Source organism: Brassica rapa, chromosome A05 (genome assembly GCF_000309985.2).
Source record: "Brassica rapa cultivar Chiifu-401-42 chromosome A05, CAAS_Brap_v3.01, whole genome shotgun sequence".
Lineage (NCBI taxonomy): Eukaryota > Viridiplantae > Streptophyta > Magnoliopsida > Brassicales > Brassicaceae > Brassica > Brassica rapa.
The window spans coordinates 3379645-3395574 of record NC_024799.2 but is presented as its reverse complement, the minus strand read 5'-3'; the positions used below and the strand labels follow the sequence as shown (position 1 = coordinate 3395574).

General features: G+C 36.8%; 3 protein-coding genes across 9 annotated transcripts; all 3 read right to left on the bottom strand.

Moving 5' to 3' along the window:
• Nucleotides 1-23: 23 nt before the first annotated feature.
• Nucleotides 24-3049, bottom strand: LOC103867056 (myosin-13). Its single transcript, XM_009145085.3, has 3 exons — nucleotides 2102-3049; nucleotides 942-1628; nucleotides 24-856 (listed from the first exon to the last, which is right to left on the bottom strand). The coding sequence occupies exons 1-3, from the start codon at nucleotides 2996-2998 to the stop codon at nucleotides 278-280; spliced, it is 2163 nt and encodes a 720-aa protein (XP_009143333.1). The 5' UTR covers nucleotides 2999-3049; the 3' UTR covers nucleotides 24-277.
• Nucleotides 3050-4685: 1636 nt separating this feature from the next.
• LOC103867055 (interaptin) lies at nucleotides 4686-10416 on the bottom strand. Of its 6 annotated transcripts, none has more exons than XM_033292865.1 (5): nucleotides 8495-10416; nucleotides 7786-8032; nucleotides 5888-7547; nucleotides 5286-5492; nucleotides 4686-5211 (listed from the first exon to the last, which is right to left on the bottom strand). In XM_033292865.1, the coding sequence occupies exons 2-5, from the start codon at nucleotides 8007-8009 to the stop codon at nucleotides 4885-4887; spliced, it is 2418 nt and encodes an 805-aa protein (XP_033148756.1). In that variant the 5' UTR covers nucleotides 8010-8032; nucleotides 8495-10416; the 3' UTR covers nucleotides 4686-4884. The 6 variants fall into 6 exon arrangements, with proteins under 6 accessions (XP_033148756.1, XP_033148755.1, XP_033148759.1 ...); XM_033292864.1 differs by having other exon boundaries at nucleotides 8637-10415; XM_033292868.1 differs by having other exon boundaries at nucleotides 5888-7541; nucleotides 8495-10409.
• Nucleotides 10417-12151: 1735 nt separating this feature from the next.
• Nucleotides 12152-15261, bottom strand: LOC103867053 (jacalin-related lectin 22). 2 transcript variants are annotated; one of them, XM_009145079.3, is made up of 5 exons: nucleotides 15177-15261; nucleotides 14178-14383; nucleotides 13526-13996; nucleotides 12646-13104; nucleotides 12152-12552 (listed from the first exon to the last, which is right to left on the bottom strand). In XM_009145079.3, exons 2-5 carry the CDS (start codon nucleotides 14376-14378, stop codon nucleotides 12301-12303), a joined length of 1383 nt encoding a protein of 460 aa, XP_009143327.1. In that variant the 5' UTR covers nucleotides 14379-14383; nucleotides 15177-15261; the 3' UTR covers nucleotides 12152-12300. The 2 variants fall into 2 exon arrangements, with proteins under 2 accessions (XP_009143327.1, XP_033148761.1); XM_033292870.1 differs by lacking the exon at nucleotides 15177-15261 and having other exon boundaries at nucleotides 14178-14805.
• Nucleotides 15262-15930: the final 669 nt, after the last annotated feature.

The window sequence follows — 15930 nt, the reverse complement described above, 5'->3', positions numbered from 1 at the left end:
ATTGAGAAGCATGAGTTCGGTTCTTGTACAAAAAAGGTATTCAAAAGTGTTTGGATGAAACTTACAAGTGTATTTTGCTTGAACAAGCTTGCACTCTCTTCTTTCATCAAGAAATCAATCAAACACGGATCCGAAAAACAAAACCATACATGTTGATGTGGACTAACGTACATGAGATCAAACGTTGTGGATTCATCAACAACGCCTTTTAAATATTTTGCTTGATCATCTCTGAGCGCCTTTAGTCCCAAGGGTTGAACCTGAAGCAGCTTGGGAGTTACGACGGAACAGATTCTGCCAGTTCTTGTAATTTCTTCAGACCGAAGGTGGCTATAAGTTCCATCGAGACAAAACATTCACAAGGTTTAGCCTCTTCTTCTTCTTCTTTGATACCGCATGTGAGTTTAAGCTTTTCTGCTTCAGACTCAGCTTCCTGTGCTTCCTCAAGTAGAAGATTAGCTTCCTCGAGATCACTCAGCTCCAGAGCAGCTGATCTCTCTGCTTTTGCAGTGCCACTGTCAATCCGCAACCTCTGGAATCTACTCACAGACAATTCCTTTTCTTTAGACAAAATCAACCTCTCTAACTCCTGTAGCCTCTTGATTGTTTCTTCAATCTCCTCCTCTGCTTTCTCGAGTTCAGTGTTAGCTTGTCCTGTTTCGGTCTGTATTTTATCCTTCTCAAGATTTAAAGACTTTAATTCTGCTGCTATTCTTCCTGCTTCTTTGAAATTTCTCGTTGAGGCAGCCACTTTCTTTTCTGCTTCAAGCTCCGGCATCCTCTTCTCTATAAACATAATTTTATCCATGAAAGATGTAATGTTCTGTTGGATGATTGACTTTCTAGAAGATTGCTCCTGTAAACCAAGATACAATATCGATAAGGACACATACAAAATACTGATGGCAGATACTTTAAACTAAAACTGTACACTGACAAACCTTTAGGGACTCTCGGGTACTAGAAACCTCCTCCTGTAGCCTCTGGACTTCCTCAGAGAGCTTCTCTTCGATACTTACAAGCTTGGCTCTCTCTTCTCTAGTCTTTGACACATATGACATCAGAGTTTTTCTCAGTTTAATAACTTCCTCATATTCATTTGCTTCATCTGCCGAAACACTGACAAGTTCACGGAGTTTAGCTCCTCTCTCCTTCTCAGACGCCACGAACTCGTCCACGTCTTTCTTTTTCCTTGACAAATCCTCAGTCTCCGTATCAACCTGGGAGAGACCCGCTTGCAAATCGCTAAACATCTTATCCATGCTTGCTTGCAACTCCTTGTAGCCAGAGACCACACTATTAATTCTCTCCTCAACTGCCTTTATTTGGGAATCGTTCTCGTCAATCTCCTTCTCCTTTGCCTTCACCAGAGCAAGCAGCTCCTCAAGCTCATTAGACAAATGCTCTTTCTTCTTACCCAGCATCTCCTTTTCTTTCATCTCTTGCTCAACAGACCCCTCAAGAGTATCATTTAATGACAATCGAACGTTATCAACTATGACAGACTCTATATCCAGTTCGACTTTTCTGAACTCTACATCTTCACAACATGAATTCCATTTCCCCGTTTCCTCTACACAAAAAGCATCTGCCTTTTCCAAAATCGACTCAGCTTCACTCTCAGCATCCTATAGAGATAACAATCACAGTAAAAAAACCTTATGAATCTCTACTACTAGCAGAAGTACATAGATGCAACTAGACATGGACACATTTATCCGGAACCAAGGAACCGAAGGTTCGGGTTTGGATCAAAATACCTAAAAACTGAATTACTAGAATACTTTTTTATCTGAAATATTTAAAATTATCCAAATTTTTAATTTTTATCTTAAAACCCAAAAAAAAAATGATATTTAATCCGAAAAACCTGAATTTTTGGACTTTTTACCCGAATTAACCGAGAATCAGAACCAAACCTAACCAAATGGGATCAGAAATTACTTCGGATATTAGCAGTTTCCATCTTTGTTAATCAAACCGAACCAAAAACCAAAATAACCAATTTGAATTTTCTAAATATCCAAACCGATCCTAAACCTCTAGAACTGAACCCGAACCGAGAAGGGAATGCCCCGAGATGCAACAATGATGAACATACCGTGCAAAATCCGCGAAGCAGAGAGGCAGATTCTTCTTCAGCTGCAATCTGAGAAAGCAAGACTTCCTCCATCTTTGATTCAATAGCATCACAATCAGACTCAGCTTGACGGAGCAATGCCATGAGAGAAAGCTTATCTCTTTCAGCATCAGCGAGGCTTTCGCTGATCTTTTCGGCCGCATCGAAATCCTCAGCCTCTATAGCTTCCTCGAGCTGCTTCTCTAGCTCGTCGTGGGCTTTGGAAGCTAATCTGAGATTCTCAGACGCTTGCCTTCTCTTCCTGATAGCGTTCTTGCGAGAAGAAGTAACAGAAGCTGCTAAGGCACGTGCAAGTTTTAGCTTCCCTTCGATCTGAGCCTTGACTGAGTCCAAAGGCTGATCAACGACGGGAACATCCGGTTCTTGATTGACGGAATCCGTTATTTGATTAACGGAATCTGATAACTGACTGACGGAATCCGTTACTTGATTGACGGAATCTGATAACTGACTGACGGAATCAGCCGATTGTTGACTAACGGAATCGTCGTCTTCGTCGTCGTTAACTTCGTGCCTACCGTATCCGATTCTTAACCCGCCGGATCTCTTCTTCCTCCGCGACACCTGCCGCCTCATGGAGGAGGAGGAGGAAGAAGAAGACGGTAAGGGAGATTGATGAGTAACTGCCTCAGGTACGTGTTGGACCGGAGTCACTATCGTTAAGTCGGAGAACATATCTTCGTCCAGAGGCTCAGACATCGCCTCCGTCGCCTCTGCCGCCGGAGCCGTGATCACTGTCGTCTCCGCCTCCTTCGAAGGCGGCAAAATTGCGGGTGAGTTGTCGCTGAGCTGAGACGAAGAGGGCGTGAATAGCTCCATCCCCTCGAAAAGGGAATCCATGTCGTCGCCACCATCCATCGCTAGATCCGATCACCACCGGTAAACTCAGAGAGGTGAGAGTGGATCTGTATTTTGTTGCTCTGTTGTATTTCACTTTACTATTAAACTAATTGAATAGTAATGAACAAATGGGCCGACTTTTAAATGGGTAATGAACAAATGGGCCGACTTTTAAATGGGCCGATTTTAATGGGCTTCGACTATACGTGATTTTTCATGTTGTTTTCTTGACTGAAAACGCTTCAGTTCTTTAATATTTGTAATCCTCACTCAGTTCATCGATATTAGTTGAAAATATGGGTGATTTGAACAAATCATTGAGGGGTACACTGTGAAGTAAGTTAATCCAAACATTTCAGACCCAACCGTCCATGCACCAACATACGGCCATACCAACTGTACCATCTACTCGGGAGATCAAGATGCTAGCGGAGATAGCCATCGTTTGGCATTCCAAATGAACCTCGAAGCTGGGCAAGCTGTGCTGGCTACATCCAAACAGGCACGTGCTGCACACTTTATTGGATGCATAACAAACGTGTTCCCAAGCAGAAGAGATGAGTTTCTCATGTTGGCAGGCGAGGGAGGCTATCGTTTCACGATAGTTAGGGTTCCCTCTGGCCTGGATAACGTTACCCATATTGCCCCAACTAACGGCGTTCACCCCAGCAAAGCTTACGCTGTTTTCGGCTACTTGGTCCTGATGCTGTTCAAACAGATCAACGAAAACAGCTACCAGCGCTTCACAGACAACAAGCTGAAAGCTTTGTTTGCGGCTGCTGATTATGAGGTTGGTGAAGGTGAAGACAAAAAGGTGTTTAATGACATCTCTCATGCAAAAACATAAAAGATCATCTTTGGTCAGAATTTTGGGCTGAGGAAGCGGATAACTGAATGTGTCATCGAGGAGAAGAGGGTCCTGACCTCACCGTTGGGTGGTGTTTGCTCACATGTGTGCGGCATCCTAAGCTGGCATGAGATGACCACTCTCTACATCGTCATCGAAACACTGCTGGTCACAAGGTCACCTCTTCTTATTGTACCAGAACTGGGAGCGGAGATTCTGAACGTTGAGAAAGCGGTGAGAGCAGTCCTGAATAGCAATATGCCACAGTTTTTCACGATTCTGCACCCACCTCATGAGACCCAGGTGGTGATGAGAGCAAATTTTCCAAAGTTGGCTGCCATTGCTGCCAAGCTCAAAGGGATTACTGAGACTAATCATGTGGATTCAGGAAAGCTGGAGGAATGGGTCAATATTCATAAGAATGCATTGCTTGGTCAGGTAGGACAGCCAACTTTCTTCCAGGGAGTTGATTACCTGACTCATGACTTCAGCCGAGCTGATGAAGATTAACACAACTAGCCTCTCTTTTCCTTAAGTTCTATGTTGTTTCAGTTATTTGTTTTATTCTCAGCAAACTTAGTTTTCAGAGTTCCGTTTTGTTCTCTAGGTTGGTGATCCGAGCACCCTTCCTATGGGCAGCCCACTTATGCACTTTTCATATCTCGGTTATTCGGCTATGTACTTTTTTTTAAAACGCTGTTCTTCTTTTGATGGCTCGTAGCTTCCGGTGTTGACTACTATCGGTTTGGTCTCTAGTTGTTTATATAAGGAAGATATGGAAAATACTACTGAAATGGTAGTTCATCTTACCATCCAAGTACAGTTCAAAAACTTAATCATCATGGTGCAATAGTCTTGCTTTAAAAACCTTACCAAACCACTCTGTTCGTTCATAAATGGTGAATTTTATTTAGCCATCCAAGTACAAATCAGAAACTTTGTGAAAAAATACAAATCTAAAAAAGACTAAAAGACAGAACAACATCTATCAAACCTACAATCCCCTAAAGACAGAAACAAGAGCATGAGGAGAAGCATACGCCTGTACATTTTTATTCTAGTCTTGTTGGACTAAGAAATCGTTATATGAGAAGTCAGTACCAGACAGAAGATCAAAATGCTTGCTTCCAAGCGTGTCTTTAAGTATCGTGATCTGACCTTCCTTGTAAAGTGTCTCCTCTTCCAATCTCTCCACCTCCTTCTTCAGCATCTCCTTGTCTGACTCCAACTCCATGTTTCTTTTTCTGCACTCGTTCACTTCCTTACACATCTGCTCTCTTTCCTCCATCACTCTCGGTAAGTTAACTTTCATACTAGCAAACTGTTTTGCAGCTTCTTGTAGATTGGTTTCAAGCCTGTTCACGGTCTCATCCTTCTTCACAATCTAATGTCAAAATCATCATACATGAGTCATGTGATCCCTCATGAGCAACAAAACAAAGTAAAAATCTGACATACCTGAAGCTTGAGGTCTTTTAATTGGTGGGTGTTTACTGAAAGGTTATCTAAGACGTTTTGGATTTCACCTCTTAGAACTTCGTTACCCCTTACTCCTACGGCGACTTCTGCATGAAGCTGCTCGATCTCTTGTTCCTTGGAATACAGTTTCTCTCTTAACAAACACGTGATTAGACTCTCTGCTTTGAGTTCAGCTCTCAAAAGTTTCTAAAATCAGACAAAGGTGAAACACTTAGCACATATAAAACATGTAATAAACTTGTGTTAAAATCAATGTTTAAGAAATCGTTAGGCGGTAACTAAGCAATTTGTAGAGGACAAACGAGTCCTTTAACGAAATATTAATTTATTTTATATATATTTTACATATGTATAAGATATTTTAGTTTTGGATTTAGTTATATTAGATATACAAAAAAAAAATAGACAAATTTGTGGATTTATACTAAAATTATTACTAAATATAATATATTTAAACCGATTTAGAATAATTTAAACCGATTTGAATCGTATAAATAAGATTTTAAGAAAATTGTTTCGGGGCCAGACCCTTTTTTTTTTAATTAAAATGAATATTAAAAAGAGATTTTGGACAAACTCACCTCCACAGATTGGTTGTTTGGCTCACTAGGCCTATCAGGTGATTCTGAGTTTGATGCAATCTCATTGCCTTTCTCAAGCAGTAAGCTGGTGACTGTCTGCAAACTTCTCTTCAAATCTTCAGTCCCCCGCCTTATTCCATGAACATTCATCTCAGATTCAATCAAAAACTGCTCACTCATTCCATCACGCATGTCCTGAGATACCTTCTCTTTGATGAACTTCAATAGCTTGTAACACACCTGCATGCTCTCACTCAACATCGAGACTCCTTGGTCTTGCAAGAGACACACACGCATCTTCATCTCGTTATCCAGCTTCAAGGTCGCCATAGCGTCACCTTCTTGGCCTTTTACTCGACTCCGCAAACAAGTATTCTCTATACGAAGAGTCTCGGCTTCAAGCTTCATCGACTCCAACTCTTTCCTAAGCGAGAACTCAACCCCTGACAATCTTATCTGTTCTGTCTGAAACTTCTCCAACGGTTGCTTCTCGGAGAAACCATCTCTAAGTCCTTGAATAGTCTTCTCCTGTTCTCTGCACGTTCTCACAAGCCTCGTTACAGACTTGTTCAACTCTTTGCACTCCTTGTCTTTCTCTTCAAACATTCTTCTCACACAATCAAGATCTTCCCTCGCTTCACCGTAACTCTCTTGTAACTTAGAGAGGTTTTGCATTAAATACACATTCTCTTGTCTCGTCTCCTCTTCTCTTTCACTCAGCTCGTTAACCTTCTCGTCCATCTCTCTAATCATATCCATCCGCTCGGTTTCCTTCTCGTGAAACGTCGATACTTCTCTCTGGAGGGAGACGTTATGCTCGGCGAGCTCTCTCACGCGCTCTCTCAGCCTCTTCTCCTCTATCTGAAAGCTCTCTAGCTTTGAACTCCACTCTATCGATCTTCTATCAATCTCTTTCTCCAAACCAAACTCTAACTCGCTCTTCTCCTTCTCTAGTCTCTTTATATGCAACTCTGCATCAGTCTTAACACGTTTGATCTCTTCTTTAGCTAAAGCTCTCTCGTCTATCTGTGATCTCAAGAGACTCAAGACTTCGAAAGCTAACCCTACTCTCTCCTCAAAGTCACACTTCTCCTCGTTTAGTTCTTGAGAAAGCATCTTCACTCTCTTCTCAGCTTCTTTGTACTTCTTCTCTAGCTCGGAGTTCTTACCGTGCGAGAACACCTCCTCCTCCTCCACGTGGTCATCCTTGTAATAACCGTTCTTTATGTGTTCAGCAAGTGGGAGGAGATTGGCGAAAACGTCCAAGTCTTGTGACCCGTAGCTCAGGGCCTTTGACTTGCCGTGAGTGTGGGAGAGTCTTTCCATGACGCTTCTTGCAAGGGACCGTGCTGACGCGTCGTTTATACGGTTGTTATCAGAGTGTCGTCTCTCTTTGACAATGTCTGATATTGTTGGTGAATGGATTTGAGCTCGAGGAGGATGCTTCTTTGCTCTGATGGTGCTACATGAGTGGTTGCTTAGTGAAGAACCGCTCTTTTGCTTAATGTGATGATGCTCTTCTCCATCTATGAAACGGTCCAAGACTTGGCTTGAGACGTTACTAGAACATGTTGATAAAGTTCCAGATGAGTCATGTACTTTGTACTTGTGAGTTTGGTCTGGTTTTTTGCATTGGCTCTCTGGTGTAAAACATCTGAAACTAGAATCAAGTTAATAAATAAAAAAGTCACCAATACATTTAATTAGTGTTCTAAAAATCAGTTTAGGTGCGCCTAATCAGATTAGGTACTGAAAAAAAATCGGTCTAGACTCCTGCCTAATCAATAATCTCATATAAAGGGCCTAATTACCGCCTATCGATTTCTTGAATATCGGACTTGACAAATAATTTCACAAAAGAAGAGTAAGACAAGAAGCAAAAAAAAAAAAAAACATACCGAGATGATTGGTGGTTTCTTTGTCTTGTAGCGGTTGGATCATTTGAGGAAGTTCCATCAAGGAGAAAAGCTGCGGAAGAAAACGAATGACTTCTTCTAAGAGCCTGACCACTCTGAGACTTTATGGCAACACCCTTTGGAGTAGCTTCTGATTCTTTTCCCCGGCGAGTTTGTTTATCGTTGCAATTACCAGATGACGATTTGAAAAAGAAAAGCTTCTTCATCTCCCAGTATTAAACAAGGCAAGCTGGAATCAAAAACTATATGTTAATGAAAAAGAAGAGGATTAATACAAACAAAAGAGTAAGAAAAAAAATTAAAAGGCAAATGGCACAAACAGGTCATTGAAAGTGATACTAATTTGATTGCTACATGGAAAGGAGTAAAAGAGATAGTATTCATGAAACAGAACAGAGCAGAGAAGAGTGTTGCAAAGTGAAACCTACTTAAACTACTTGCTTGCTTTGCTTGCTTCTCGAAGAGAATGATTCAACCATCATTTTTAGCTTTTGACTGATGAGATAATAGGTTAAAAATAGAACCAGGATCAAGATCAAGATCGAACACAGACTTTTTTTAAATAACGAAATTGTCAGAGAGTTTCTGACAGATCCGTAAACATCGAGTTGCTGTTACAACTCAAAGCTAAAAAGACCAAAACACCCTTACAACAATTCACCTACTAAAATAAAACCCTAGAGAGACGTACCAAAACCGAACATCTTTTCAAGAATTTATCGAACTTTGAGAGACCAAACGGCGGAGAAACTGAAGAAGATTGAAAACAAAAAAATAAACAAAAACTATCGAAAGGAGACAATCCATGAAGTTATGAAGTTATGAAGTTATACCATAAGCAGAGTGATCCTTCCGGAACGAGTATCGAGAAGAATCTTCTCAGAAGATGGAGGGAAACTGAATAAAAGAAACGATGAAAATTCCGAAAGGGTAATCGAGGTTTTTTCCTGACGGCGTTAGTTTACGTATCGTTAACTAGTACGTATAACACACTCTTGTAACAGAGATTCGATTAAGACAGGGTGACGACAAAACAAATGGCTTTCTCCGGAATTAGGGTTATCCTTAAAGGGTACTTGTGGAATTTGCTTTGATAAAGCCTTTCCAGAGGAGCGGCCCGCTTGGCTTTTCTTATCGTGGGCCCAATTGTGTTAGTTGTTTGGTTATCAAGCACTCAATATTATTTGGGTTTCTGCATTTTTTTCTACATTAAAATTGATAATTAAATAGAGAAAAAGTGTAATTATAACATTAAAATATATAAAATTATTCTGTGGGCTTGCACAGCTGTTTTAGTCTTTTAGTTTTTCAATAGTACGATGTTTTTCTAAAGATAACAAATAAAATGCAATGAAAAATGTTATAGTAAAAATGTAGCAAAAGTGGTAATAAGTCTTGGTGGATTTTGTTGATAAATGGTAGTATTTCTTTCTTATTCAACTAACCAAACAACTAAAACTGATCATAGAATTAAATGAAATTAATAGGCACGTGGATTTTACTTTTCATAGAATCATATTAATTTAAAATTGATAGGAGAAATAAGAAATGTATGGCTGCAAAGTAAGAGGGAATAATTAGTTTAGAATAAATGGACCACCAAAGCATTAACTATTCCAAAGAAACTCGTTGAAAGTAGAAGAGTACACCAATCTTAATGAAAGTTTCATTCTGTCCACATGATTGGTTGGTTTTATTAATGTGATAGAATGCTTTCATTCGATGATTGTGGTGATAATCATGCACACGACATTGACCCCAAATCTCCAAATGTGAACAACATCACTAGCTTGTCCATGGAACTCGAGTAATGTCTTCTTCCCATGGTCCATGATATCAACTTTGTGTCTTTAATGTACTTGAACTTGACAAACGACAAGCCCACAACCATTTTACTCTAGCACAAACATCTTACCCACGTCATAACCAAAGATTGATATTCTAGATGTTTCCAAGTTATGCGAGGTAATGACATACTATGAAAAAGCTTCGATTATCATAGGTTATGTCCATCAGTTGATGTGTATGCATCCGAGAAATCAAGCACAAACGGTAACACGAAGCAAAAATATTATGATGCAAGAAATTTAAATACATGGATCTAGATACAAGAATAGAACCGGTTGTGGAGGTTTGCGGAAGATATATAAAGACTCTATAAATTAATACTTGACGAATAAATACGATAAATTAATAAATTTTTCATGTTCCAAGTTGAGCTGATATAAAATATGACTGAATTTGATAAGGTAATAATATATTTAAGAATTTAGGTAAATATATGATCTCACTAAAATTATAAATTAATAATTAGTATATATAAGTTCTTATAAGCATACACAAAAAAATTTGTTGTTTATTTTTCTTCAAACTGAATCTCATCTCTACTTTTTTTTTTTTGAACAACATATAAAAGTGATGTATTACATGATATGTCATGTAAAAAAATTTGAGCACTAACACTTTTTCAATTGTTAGATTTTGATATGTCAAACTATTATTGGAAATAAGCTGGATTATCTCTTCAATTATTTCAATGGTAGATTCCTAGATTATTTATGAGGTGATAAAGATCAGTTTTATTAGCTTTGTTATTTCCTTCTGTAAACCGGTTGTAATTTATTATATTCCGAACAGAATTATAAGATGTCTTGTTGTGTTTCTTGAAACTATATCTATATATATATATATATATATATATATATATATATATATATATATATATACAATTTTACTTTTCTAACTATTACATCAAGTTCCATTAATCTTATCATCTAATAATTAACTATATATAACCTTACTTGTCTAAACATTTACAAGACATGAACATCATGCAATATTTAAAGAAGAGAATAATGTTTTGTGGAATCTGAACATTTATTGTTCGCTATTAGAGCATTTCCATTTCTATTTTATTTTTTCAAAATGCAATTTGAAATTAAAAAAAGGGTCAAACTCTACTCTATTTTACACTTCATTCTAGTGTAAAATATGATATTACTAATGAGTTTATCATTAGTTATGAATACATTTTTCAAACTGTAAATTGAGCACTAAAACTTAGTTGCTCAAAGTTTCTCCGTAAACAAGATTATTAATAAAGGCCAAGATTCATTTTGTCCACATGATTGATTGATTTTATTAATGTGATACAAGTCTTTTACTCAGTGGTTGTGGTGTGATTCATGCACACGACATTGACACCAAATCTCCATACATTAACAACATCACTGGCTTGTCCATGAAACTCGAGTAATATCATATTCCCATGGTCCAAAATATCAAATTTATGTCTTTAATGTACTTTAGACAAATGACAAGCTTAGAACCATTTTATCTAACATATACTTTTTACTCACGTCATAATCAAAAATTGATGTTTTATATGTTTCCAACTTATGGGAGGTAATGACATTATTATGAAAAGACTTAATTTTACTTATCATAGGTTGTGTGCACCGATTGTATTCGTCTGAGAAATCAAGCAAAAACGGCAACAATAAACAAAAAAAATATTATGTCGCAGGAACTCTAAATACATAGATAGACAAGAATAGAACCAATTTTGGAGTTTGCTGGAGATACTTGATTAAGAACATCAACATGGTCCAGGAATCATATATTGATTGAGTAATCAACTGATGGTTAGTATTTATATAGTGTTTTATAGGTCTAGTAACGATGAAACTAACTAAAGTTTAATAGCGAACTAAAAATGCATTAACAAACTTGTCACATAGATTTCATGCACTAACTGCTCAGAGTTTCAGTCTCTCCAAAACATTATTCTCTTCTCTTCTTGACATATTCAGTGATGTTCATGTTCAGGCCTTGTAAATGTTTACATAAGTAAGGGGGTGTTAGTGGGGATGAGATTTATAATGAGTCTAAATCTAGTGTTATTGGTTTATAGATTCGCATATTCTCATTAAAATCTATTGTTATTGGTTTGATGATTCTATAATTCTATACAAAATCATTTGTTATTCAAAAAGTTTAGATTTTAATGATTCTACAAATCTATTAAAGTAAGTGTTATTGGGAGTTGAATTCTTATCATTTTAACTCACAAATTAAGATTTTGAGAATACTACATGTTTACCTTGAATTCTTAGAATCATTACATTACTTTATTTTCATAGATTTTCACAATATACAAAATTCTCTACATCTCTTTCCAAATTTAACAGATCTCTCAACTTTTAAAATCAACAAACTCTATAGAAATCTAAGTCCCACTAACACCCACTAAGATGATTTGTAATTAATTATTAGAAGATTAAATTTTTTAAAAAACTTGATGTAACTGGTTAGAAAGTAAAATTATATATATAGATTTAGTTTCAAGAAACAAAACAAAACGTCTTGCAATTTTTTCTGAATATAATAAATAACTTCGACCGTGGCAAAATAAAGAGAACACACAGTAGCTTATTAAAAGTTTTATTCAACCCACATGACTGGCTGGTTTTATTATTAATAATATCCAGCTTTTTTTCATTCGGTAGTGATGGGTACAACAGTGACTCCAACACTGTGGATAACATCACTAGCTTGTCCATGGAACCCGACGATCTTGTGGCCATTCTCCCCAAAAGTGAACTTCTCACCGGAATCCATTCCAAACTGACTTGACTCCCTTTTGTTCGTCTTGAACTGAAGTGAGATAATTACTGGCTCCTCCACTCCGAATATCTTATCGTAGTAGCCTACCAAGGCCGTGAGATATTCACCATCCTCAAGAACAAACTGAAAATCCTCAAAAACAACAAACTTAAGTGTAATAATCTAGTGAAGTAGCTGAAACCAAACAAAAAAATCTTGCTTGGCTATGAAAATGACCTCTTCAGCTCCAAGTAATGTCATCTTCCCATGATCATCTCCAGTAACCAAACTTGTGCCTTTAATGTACTCAAACTTGACAAAGGATACACCATCGTTACCTTGTCCTACGTATATTTTCTTTACATCGTCGTAAACACCATCATCCCATGTAACTCCTCCGTTGCCGCCTACGGATGGTAGTTTCTTGGCTGGAATCAAAGGTGTTGGAGCAGGAATAGGTGCAAAATATGCTCCTAGAGCATCAATAGCGTCACCTTCTTTCCCATGGAATCCAACAAGTCGACGATCCTTTTGCTCAAGGACAAACTTCTTATCTACTTTATACCCAAAGAATGATGTTCTACCCTTTGATGTTTGGAAGGTAAGTGACGTGATGACGGTATTTTGAAAAAGTTTTGGCTTATCATAGGTTGCTTCCACCGTTTTGATGTATTCATCCGGGTAATCAAGCACAAACTGCAAACAAGAAGGGTTTGGGAGAATAAAAATTCAAAGCATAAACTGCAATTAGAATCAAAATTCAATAAAGTAAATGTTTAAGGATGTTAGGAAAGATTATGAAATTGTCTTGAATATATTTCCATGTAGTAATTATTTTAGTATTTGTGTATAATTTTTTACTATTCTATAAATATAAGTATTTTGTTAGACAAATTATTCTTTTATAAATAAATTTTACGGGTAATGAATAAAATTGAGAAAAACTATTATAATATAAAGTTTACTTCAAACTTATCAAATGTATACATTTTATCTCCCATAAGTTCGAACTAGCGACTATGAGTCTCTCAGAATCACTAAATCACCAAGTGCTTGGCACTTAAACTTTTCTGGTTTTAAATGAAACCAATCGTGTATAAGAACTAATAGAAATTACCTCGGATGGTGTTCCTCCTTTCACCCCATGTTGAAATATCTCCGACTTCCCAGCTTTCTCGTACTCGAACTCTAAATAAGTAATACGACAATCATCTTGACATATTCGCAGCGTTTTAACGGCATCGTAAGAGCCATCATCCCAAACAAGTCCCTCTGTACCACCTTGAGCATCCAGCTTATAAAGAGGAGACAACGACGTGCTGAGAGAGTCATGCACAAAGTAAACTCCAAGAGCGTCGAGAGCATCACCCGACCGTCCATGAAACCCTACGATCTTCTTTCCTTGATCCTCAAAACCAAACTTTGTACCGGTCACAAGTCCGAGCAAGTTTGGACCAAACATTGGAGACTTTCTACCCTTTGAGGTCTTGAAGACGAGAGACGTGATCACGTCCGTGGCATATAGACCCACTTTCTTGTAGCTTCCCTCCACCGATATGATGTGTTCGTCCGGATATTGAACTTCAAACTATATGCGTGAAAACGATATCACTTAATTATTCGATGATCAACATATAAAAAGACACGAAATAAAATGTATAGTTGACCTCTAAATGAAACTATTGACGTAAAATTAAGAATGTGATATCTTCAAAAAAAAAAAAAAAATTAAGAATGTGATTTTTTTTTTTTAAATGGCAATGGAGAACCTCTTTAGGGTGTTGACTTTCTGTCCCATATTCACGTGTTACTACTTCACCGTCGACCTTCACGTAGTCGAATTTGATGTAGGTAATACGTGAGAGATCTTGCCCAACATATACTTTTCGTACACCTTCGTATACATCATCGTCCCATTCACTTCCTCCTTCACCACCGCATGTTGCTAACTTCCGGTACATCCACGCCATAGATCCTATAAAATTACAAAATGTACTATTTTTTTTTCCTTTTACGTATCCATCATATTAATTTACACTTAATGATAGTAAAATAGTATGTATGTCACTATATATTGGTACTCATCAAATGCTTTTTGATATATATATATTATCGGTTTATTAAAATCAATGGCGATATATATGTATATTTTATAATATCATGCAAACACAAGAGCTCCACGCAGCGACCTGAAAACATATTACTTTCTTACTGTTTGGATCGGATACCCCATCACGTACACTAAAATACCCACTCTCTCAAGCAAGAACAGAAATAGAGCTTTCATATAAAAATGAGAGGCTTTGTTTCATGTTTGCAAATGAATACAAAAGTACTATTATATACAAAAAAAACTAATGAGATTAAAAGCATAAGTTTACAAACCTAAAATATTGTATGTATAGTTCTAATTTGCAAGGATATCGAGTTCCTATCTGCACCTTTTGATTTCATCTTCTTTTCGCATGTCTCAAGATTATGTAACTCTCGAGCTGATTCGTTGGCGAAGAATGCTCTGTTATGTGATTGTTCTATCTTGTACTGAACCTTTTATCTTATATAATTCAACTGTTGTTCAAAAAAAAAAAAAGTTCTAATTTGCAGAAACAAAACAAAGCTTCTCACAATTGTTTTGGAATGACTTCTAAAAAATTGCTGGCTTCACAAAAAATGTAAAAGGGATAATCAAATATGTCTGAGTTACAAAAGAATGTTAAACATATTATATAATCTACTTCAAAACCAAAGAGGGGAAGAGAGATAGTAACCAGTAAATTCTTGAGCTCTGATTGCGAATGAAAGTGATGAATCTGAGTGAAGGTGATGAAAATGTGTGTATTTATTGACATTGGCAGACAAGTTTTGTTCCATTTTATTTATTTTGTATTTTGTCGTCTTGTTTCCATCAATCATCTCTAATTAGTATAATTTGTTAAACTCGTGAAACACGAGAGACGGCTACCGCAAAATTCAATAATTGATTTAGATAAGTCCATAACGAGTCAAATATAATAGCATATCGCTTCTCAAATGCAGATATAAATGGTCTTAGACTTTTAGCACAATAAAAATGCTAAAAAAATCATCAAAATAGTAACAACAACAACAATAATGCAACTCCCTTAACACTACAATCTTCGATTTACTGTTCAGATTTAGAAAGATAATATTTCTTTTGTTATTCAAAAGAAAAAAACAGAAAAAACGTAATATTTATTTTGCTTGTGTCGTTATGAAAACAGATTATTATATTTTATATTTCTTTCTGAACAACTAAAATTTTAAAATTAGTTACATAGATAACTAAATCAATTCTCTTAATATTCTCCAAATGCATTTTAGTATGCCAAAAATGAGATTTTACTCCAAAAGAAAACTTACCAACTTTACAACCAAAGAATGATATTCTTCCATTTTATGTTTCGAATGACTTAATGACGACATTGAGAAAGCAAAAGTCGCAAAGGAAGAACATACTTCAATTATGAACATCCATAATAAACTTTTCATGAATAGAAGAAC

What these genes read in the sequence shown, in the direction of transcription:
- LOC103867056 (XM_009145085.3), bottom strand. Translation starts at nt 2,998, where the DNA reads ATGGATGGTGGCGACGACATGGATTCCCTTTTCGAGGGGATGGAGCTA. An exon ending in TGCTTCGCGGATTTTGCACG is followed by an intron (nt 1,629 to 2,101) that starts GTATGTTCATCA and finishes TTATCTCTATAG; the next exon opens with GATGCTGAGAGTGAAGCTGA. An exon ending in GTACCCGAGAGTCCCTAAAG is followed by an intron (nt 857 to 941) that starts GTTTGTCAGTGT and finishes CTTGGTTTACAG; the next exon opens with GAGCAATCTTCTAGAAAGTC.
- LOC103867055 (XM_033292865.1), bottom strand. Translation starts at nt 8,009, where the DNA reads ATGAAGAAGCTTTTCTTTTTCAAATCGTCATCTGGTAATTGCAACGAT. An exon ending in CAAACAACCAATCTGTGGAG is followed by an intron (nt 5,493 to 5,887) that starts GTGAGTTTGTCC and finishes GTCTGATTTTAG; the next exon opens with AAACTTTTGAGAGCTGAACT. An exon ending in TAAAAGACCTCAAGCTTCAG is followed by an intron (nt 5,212 to 5,285) that starts GTATGTCAGATT and finishes TTTTGACATTAG; the next exon opens with ATTGTGAAGAAGGATGAGAC.
- LOC103867053 (XM_009145079.3), bottom strand. Translation starts at nt 14,378, where the DNA reads ATGGCGTGGATGTACCGGAAGTTAGCAACATGCGGTGGTGAAGGAGGA. An exon ending in AAAGTCAACACCCTAAAGAG is followed by an intron (nt 13,997 to 14,177) that starts GTTCTCCATTGC and finishes TCACGCATATAG; the next exon opens with TTTGAAGTTCAATATCCGGA. An exon ending in AAGGAGGAACACCATCCGAG is followed by an intron (nt 13,105 to 13,525) that starts GTAATTTCTATT and finishes TCTTGTTTGCAG; the next exon opens with TTTGTGCTTGATTACCCGGA.